Source organism: Anastrepha obliqua, chromosome 1, assembly GCF_027943255.1.
Source record: "Anastrepha obliqua isolate idAnaObli1 chromosome 1, idAnaObli1_1.0, whole genome shotgun sequence".
NCBI lineage: Eukaryota > Metazoa > Arthropoda > Insecta > Diptera > Tephritidae > Anastrepha > Anastrepha obliqua.
In genome coordinates this window covers 170,715,659-170,724,078 of record NC_072892.1, presented here as the reverse complement: position 1 = coordinate 170,724,078, position 8,420 = coordinate 170,715,659, and the positions used below count along the sequence as shown (strand labels likewise).

At 40.2% G+C, this 8,420-nt stretch overlaps 1 protein-coding gene across 1 annotated transcript; it reads left to right on the top strand.

Moving 5' to 3' along the window:
* Positions 1 to 5,254: 5,254 nt before the first annotated feature.
* On the top strand, positions 5,255 to 5,910 carry LOC129235347 (uncharacterized). Its single transcript, XM_054869143.1, has one exon. It carries the CDS (start codon positions 5,389 to 5,391, stop codon positions 5,830 to 5,832), a length of 444 nt encoding a protein of 147 aa, XP_054725118.1. The 5' UTR covers positions 5,255 to 5,388; the 3' UTR covers positions 5,833 to 5,910.
* Positions 5,911 to 8,420: the final 2,510 nt, after the last annotated feature.

Sequence of the window (8,420 nt, the reverse complement as noted above, 5' to 3'; positions counted from 1 at the left end):
TATCATATTTTGTATAGAAGCTGATGTATGCACCTTACCAGCTCCTCGCCGCCATGTTTGAATAGCTCAGCCGGCAGTTCGTCGGGGCCCGCGGCTTTGTTGTTCTTTAGCCGCGCTGTCGCAATTCTCACCTCGTCATGGTCGGGTAGTGGGACGTCAATTTCGACGTGAATTCCGACGTCAACGATTGGGGTATCGGGATCTTCACATTCTCTGTGACATGCGCAGCTGTCACTACTTAGTAGGTTGGAGAAGTGTTCCCTCCATAAGTTAAGTATGCTCTGTTTGTCAGTCACTAGGGCGGCGTCTTTTTTCTTACAGGAAAACTCCCCGGTCTTGAAACCTTCTGTACGCCGCCGAACTTTCTGGTAGAATTTTCGGTCGCTGTTCCTGTTGGCCAGCATCTCAATCTCCTCGCTCTCACGTGTTTCGGGCTCACGTTTCTTCTGCCGGATAATACGTCTCTCTTCCTTTCTTAGCTCTCTGTAGCGATCCCACATGGCTCGCGTTGCGCGCGATCGTAGCGTGACTCTATAGGCATCATCTTTTCTGTCGGCGGCAGCATGACATTCCTCGTCGTACCAATTGTTTTTTCGGACTCGCCGGAATCCGATTTCTTCTTCGGCGGCGGTACGTAGAGAACGAGAAATGTTGCTCCATTGCTCCTGCATGCCGGTTTGTTGGGCAGTACTCTCTGAGAGCAGGAGTGAGAGTCGAATGGCGAATCTTCTGGCTGTCTGTTGTGATTGCAGCTTTTCGATGTCGAACATTCTTTGCGTAGGTACATCACGTTTTTTGCTGCATAGAGGCGTGTGCGCAGTTTGGCTGCAACGAGGTAATGCTCCGAGTCGATCATATAGGTCCTCGGATCGTACGTACATCTAATACACTAGAAGCGTGACTGCCATATATCACAACGTAATCGATCTGGTTTCGCGTTTTTCGATCAGGGGACCGCCAGGTAGCTTGGTTAATCATTTTATGCTGTAATCTGGTGCTGCAGATGCTCATGGCCCATGTTTCGGACCCCGGCGAAGTCGATCAGCCTCTGTCCGTTACCGGATGTTTCGGAATTTCCCGACTGTGGGACCAAAAATTCCCTCCTTTTCCACCCTGGCGCTGAAATCGCCAAGCACCAAAAGAACCTTTGATCGCATCGTTCTTCTCTGCCGTAGGGACGTGGGCGCAAATTAGCGAAATGTTAAAAAGTCGCGCTTTGATGCAGATTATTGCGAGACGCTCGTCCACCGGAGTGAACGGCAGTACTTGGCGACAAAGTCTCTCTCCCACAACAAATCCCACACCAAATTTGCGCTCCTTTACATGGCAGCTGTAGTAGACGTTGCAAGGTCCTATGGTTTTCTTGCCTTATCCCGTCCTTTTCATCTCTTGGGGCAGAGGCACCCATTAAGGGAGCGAACATTCCAGGTAGATGCCCTCAAATCATAGTCCTTAGTTCGTTTTCAGGTATCGTTATCAGTGTTGGAAGTTCTCATCCGAGGCTTTGTGTATGTTTTGTTTGGGGAAGGTTTTTAAGTGGCGGGTCCCAAACCCAGCGCACCACCAGCTATCCTGGAATGCTTCGCCTTCTCACATTAGCTCACTCCCGAACGGGTGTTCGAAAGCTACCCAGAGGATACGTGGGCTAGTCCCGGGAGTTGTCAGCTGCTTGAACCATATGCAGAAGAATCGTTCTGGCCACTCCCAAGGGAATGACGATCAGTAACTTTGCCCACTTGCGTGGAACCATCCTCCAAGACGCCGACATAGTATTCTCCATTTTCAAATGCTTGTTTGGAGAAGTTGTATTGACCTGCTCAGTTATAGGGTTGAGCCGATTCAGTATACGTTTTTCAAAGGCTTTCGATTAAATAGGAAACAGACCTGTTGGTCAATTGCACGTCATATCTAAGAGTTTTCCTGACGTAGGTATTAGGATTATGTCCAATACTTTCCATGGTACTAAAAAATACGCTGTTCGAATCATTGCATTAAATAAAATTAATTTTAAAAATTTTAAATGACGACTTACTGCAACTAAATAAAGGAGTTTTAGTCTCTCATGATTTTTTTTGTTTGCTTTTTATATTTTTTTTATTATTGTACTTTAATTTTTTTTTGTGAAATTTTGTTACCCTATCATCCCCGAGAACCGAAATTCACTAAGTAACGAAACAAATTTGCTGCAAATAATTTACTAATTTAATAGAAATACGAATGTAAGTGTGCGCTTCAATCATTGCCACTCAGATGTGCATACACTCACCCCTGCTCGTACACCCCCACCCAAAACCGGGTAATAACACACACGCAGTAAAATGTAATTACATTTACATAATTATAAGTCGTATATGCACTGTATTTTATAAATAATAAGAATCACACACTAATACATACATATACACATGCATACGGGTACACTTGTGTGCGTACTTGTGCTGGTATGTGTAACGTTAGTCGCTGTAGCTGCAGCTGAGCCATTAGCGAATGAATCATCAACACTTTGTTGGAGTCAAAACCTGGTATTGTAAAACACATTAAATGATTGATTAAATATGTATTTATAGTGAAAACCCAAATTAATTAAAGTTACAAAGAAAAAAAAATAAAAAAATAAAAATGAAAATAAAACAAAAATATAATATTAAAGAGAAATGGAGCAGAGCAACCAACCATTTAATATTATTAATCTTGTGTTATATTATTATTACAATTAATACTATTAATGCATAAATATGTATGTGTATGTGTAAGCATCATTACGGATATAAAAAATAAATTAAGAAACATATACATATAAAAATGATAAATAAATGAATAAATAAAATGAACACTTAGATGTAACGAAACAAAAAATTGTTGATGTTTATTTTTATTCAACAAAGGCAAACAGTTCAGGTAATATTTAACACCTCTTTGACACTTTAAAATTTTCATAACCCCAATTATTTTAGTTGGCTAACTTTATGAGCCCAAAAAAAACACGCAGCAGAGACAGCCGCCAAGATGGCATCGCTACTCACTAGACTGATGGCAATCATAGGGGGACCATCCCAATGGAAGCGCGATGTAATGATGGCTACTGCGCTCTTCGTTCTCTTGTAAAGGGTAATTTTTTAGCTACAGGGTGGGCCATATAGCGTTTGCTTTTTGAACCACCTATTTTTTTGAGAATGGTTACACAAATGACATGTCAAATGTGTTCATAATTTATTTAAAGATTTGAAATTTACGAAATGGGACGCTATACACTTGAACAAAATTGAGAAATATTGAAAATCTATTTCCAAAGTGGTGAGTCTTCTTCTTCTTTTCTGATTTTCACATCGGTGGCTACGTCAATAAGCAAAATTGTCGGATTTGGGGCTCAGAAAATCCACTCGTTACTGTAGAGAAGCAAATGCATCCACAACGAGTCACTGTTTGGTGCGGTTTTTGGTCTGGCGGCATCATCGGGCCATTTTTTTTCGAAAATGTGCGAGGAGCCGCGGTTATGGCGAGCGTTATGGTGACATGCTTAACGAGTTGTTTCCAAAAATTAAAGAGGATGACATGGATGATATTTGGTTTCAACAGGACGGTGCAACTTATCACAATGCCAAAGTTACACTCGAACTTTTGGCTACCGTTTTTGAATTCCGATATCAATTGGCTGGCCGCCTCGGAGCTGTGATTTAAGCCCGTTGGACTATTTTTTGTGGAGAGCCATTAAGGACAAATGCTATGAGAACCATCCATAGACGATTGATGCTTTAAAACACGAAATCGAATTTGCCATTCATGAAATTGGAGCCCAAACAATTGAAAATGTGCTTAAAAATTTGGTTGATCGAATGGCCTACTGTAAAGCCAGTCGTGGCAGTCATTTGAACGACATTATTTTTCATTCATAAATAAAAAAAAAAGTTTGAAAAAATATTGATTAGTTTTTTTTTGTAGCCGATTCAAAAAGCAAATTTTACATGGCCCACCCTATAGATCGCACAAAACAGTGTATCGAGGTCAAAGCGGACTATTTTGAATAAATAAACCCGAAGTTATCAGAAAAAAGTTCCGTTCGTTCCTATTTTAGCTCAGTTTTGTTTATTTCGGACTTCACCTTGTACATGTATTTCATATTTTCACCTTTTTTGTTTCTTATTTAATTGTGATAATTTTTCCATAAAACCAATATAACTTCAAGTTTATATTTTTGTGCAAATCAAAAAAATTTAAACAAAATTTTCACCAAATTTTCATACTTTTCATTCAGAGCCTTCAGTGTTATCAAAATCTCACACTTTCTAATTGAAATTTTTACACTACGTACTGTTTCAAAGCTCATTAAATTTTTGTCGCATATGTGCAAACTTCAAGCAACTCGAAAATCGGGTTGATTTTTCTCAATTATTTTATTTTTGGTCCTCGAGTTTTTTATATAGAAGAAAATACCCAACAATGCAACATCTAAAAATTTATATTATTTTAGGTTTCACTATTCTTATTAAAAATACGTATCTTTACAATTACATATATGTGAAAAATCAAGTCACTCAAATGCCCACCACGAGGCCGTTTACAGCTAAGATCCGCCAAACAGTCGATTTATGAATGCAGTTGAATATTAACTATTGAGAACGTCGAGAGCGAGATATCGATGTTAACGGCTATTCAGCAACACTTTGCGCTGCAGCAGCAATATTCTCAAGAGAAAGCACAGTTTTTGTCTTCCAGTCCTTTTACTATTCTCGACAGAACCAGTTTCTTGAAATTTGTTCACCAACCTTTTTATTGTGAACTCATTCGAGCGATTATTTCCACCAAAAAAATCACGAATTTCGCAATATGTTTTTTCTTGAATGACCGACTATTTTCACATAAATTTCAATCATTTTAAGGCCTTAGACGCCTTTGCCTCTGTCTACATGACAAATGTCAAAGATGACATAAAAAAAGTTACCGCCTAGAAATTATTCACTACTGAAATCTAAGCATCATTCTTAAAATAGCCTTTATAACCTTGTTTCATTTTGTTTACTTTGTTCCATTATCATAAAACAATGAAGTTTTCGTTTTCATTTTCTTCTCACTTTATTTCCACCTTTCGTTCGCTGCGAAACATTAAGCGCGCCTAATCTCGTCGAACACTACCAGTCAAGGGTTATCGCGCGTCGCTAGAGCCGTTGCTATTTTTTATTGTTTTTGTTGTTTTAATGCTGGTGCTGAGCTAAAGCTTAGCTTTGGAGTCTCACCCGCCGCTTAATTTCAGTATTTCAGAATTTTAGTTACAAACGAAATTTCAACCCGATTGGTGTGCAATAAAAAGTTAACTAAAAGCTCAATCCCTTTTTTTTGTTGTACCTACATTTTAAGTAATATAAATAAATACCAACGACTACCTCAACGACCATGCGTGAGTTATCGCTGTTGGGTTTGGGCTTGACCATTTTATGCTGCTTCATCGCTTCCACTAGCCCCGTTGTCGCTACTGCGACCGCGGCCGAAACGACGACCTCTCGTCCGCCGCCCATTTACATCAACAACAAAATACCCACCGTTGATGTCAGCTGCATGGTGCGCTACAAGTGCCTCGAGAAGTTGAAGGGCGCAACCGTGCCACCCAAGCCCTGCGTGAAGTATTGTGTGAAATTTATTGAATGCCCGAATGCGGCGAAGATTCGCGGCACAGCCGATCAGTGCGTGGAATTGGATGAGGCTGCAGTACGGCGACAGTACGAGCAAGACACCAAGAGTGGCGAAAGCATACATGTGATGAGGGTTGCGATGATTGATTTCCCCTGCCGCCCCGGTTTTTTGCCCGACGACATGGGCCGCTGCCGTGAAGTTTGGTGAACGAAACGATGTGTAGTGAAATGATAAATTGAGTTTGTTTATTTGAAAGTGCGGTCGAAATAAATTTGAAAAAAAAAACAATTAAGCAATCTTGTTCATTCGTATATATAGGGTGTTTTTTTAACTGTATGAGTTTTATTGATAACGAGAACTATGGCCGATAATGACAAATTGTGTTGAAACTTCCTTTCTGTTAGGTTTGGCAAGTTATCACGAATCGTTTAACGTCAGAAGAACTCCTCTAAATTCCGGAAATTTACTCTGAAAAAAAAATCTGTTAGCGATGTTCATCGAGTACTCACTGGTGGTAACGTTTCTTTCAAAATAAGGAAGGAGCTGTCGTTACGGTGGATGGCGAGCGCTAACCAGCCAGGCTGACTGAATAGCTGTTTCCAAAAATTAATCAGCTAAACATCGATGACCTTTGGTTCGAACAAGACGACGCGTTTAACAATCAATTCATTTCAAAATCTACAAGATGAAGTCCAAAAAAAAACAAGATTGAGCTAAAATTGAAACGGCAGGAGCTTTATTCTGATAGCTTCGAGTTTATTTATTCAAAATAGTCCCATCTGGCCTCAATACACTGTTTTGCGCAATCCAAAAGCTTTTCGAAAGGGGGTTTCAGGTCATTGAACGGAATGTCCTTGAGTATGTCGGTCCAAGCCATTTGGATGGCCTCTACGGACGCAAAACGTTTCCCTTTCATAGCCAAGTGCAATTTTCCGAATAGGCAGAAGTCACAGGAAGCCATATCAGGCGAATACGGTGAGTGATTGATAGTTCAAATACGATTTCTAGGCTTCAAACGGCCAAGATAGAAACTTGCATTGACGGCTTGGCCCGTTGGTACAAACTCCTTGTGGGCGATTCTCTTGGAATCGTAAAAACAAATGAGCATCGACTTGATTATTGATTTCCCCAAACGCGATTTTTTGGATTTTATAGGCTCGTCTGGGGCCTTCCACTCGGCACTTTGACGCTTAGTTTCAGGTGCATGTTGGAAATACCACGTTTCATCCCCAGCTGCAATGTTGTAAAGGAAGTTCTCGTCTCTTCTCGCCTCTCTAATGAGGTCTTTCGAATGTCGAATTCTGAGCAATTTTTGGTCCTCAGTTAACTTGTGCGGAATGAAACGTGCAAAGACCTTTCGTAAGCCCAAATGATCAGTTAGAAAGCGATAAATCGATGTTTTGGAGATATTCAACTCCGATTCCATGAATTTCAAGGATGATTTCGGTTCATTTTTGATAAATTTACGAACAATTTCGAGATGGACTTTTTGGTGTTAACTGATTTGGCGCGCCACCCCAAATGTTCATTGTCATTTATGTCCTCACAATCATCTCTGAAACATGTGAGCCACTCACGAACTCTGGCACGCGATAGACAACCAGATATTTCCCCTCCCACTTTCGTGGACGCTGCACCCCAGTAAATGCGTGTTTAGCAGAAGTTCCAACGATTATTCTGTCGTAGCAGTCCAAGTACCATCAGACTTCTTGACCCAAGAAGCCATTGAATGATGTTTGGAGAGATCACAGCTAAGCCTAGCAGAATCTCCGGTGGACTCGATTGAGGAACGAAATTCCCTCCAGATCTCTTTCTTGGCGGCCCTAACTGCCTTCTTTTATTGAGTAAATTGAATGTATTGAACAAATATAAAAATTTTGGATTATATATTGGGGTTGAGAGGGAGTATTGGAAAATAATGAAATTGTAACTAGATGACAAACCGAATTCCTACTTAATTTGTTTTCTTATGTCAGTTGCTTTTTCTTGTGTAGATTTGAGTTTAGTGTGAAATAAAACCTTGAAACGAACATCACGTTTTTCTTTTCGCTCATCTGGTTTGTTGTCCTACAATTATCATTTTAGATACTCAAGCTCTTAAAAAACACCCGATACATGTTTTATTTTTTTTTTTTATTTTACTTTTATTCACTATTCTTCACTTGACTTGTCTGCTGTTATCGCGTCTTCACTCAAACACGTACACAGCTGGCTTAAATCAATTTGCTTATTTGGGTGTTCTTTGCTTGAAAGTGAATTTTATTTATGCTTTTCGATTATTGCGCGGGTCGCCTAGTTATATAATCAAAATAATTGAGAGCTATTTCAGGGACCGTAAACTGAGGTTTAGAAGTGACAAAGGTGTAGAGGAGTATACCGTATCAGCAGGGGTTCCTCAAGGATTAGTTCTGGGCCTTCTGCTATGGAACCTAATGTACGTCAGGATTCTAAGACTGGATGCCCCCTCGAACTAAAGTCATTGGATTCGCGAATGACATGACGGTGATTCGCCAGCGAATCAGTAAGCAGGATCAAGACATGGCTAAGGTCTATGAAGTTCGAATTAGCTGAGCATAAGACCGATGTAGTTCTAATAACCAGCAGGAAGTTAGCAGAAACTATAAATGTAAATATGGGGTCTGTAACTAACCCAACAAAAACTGCTTTAATATACCTAGGAGTAATGGTTGACAGCCGTTTAAACTTCAAAACGCATGTGGAATATGCTGCGAAGAAGGCATCGAGTGTGCAATCCTGCCTGTCGCGAATCATGCCAAACAATGGCGAACTTAGCC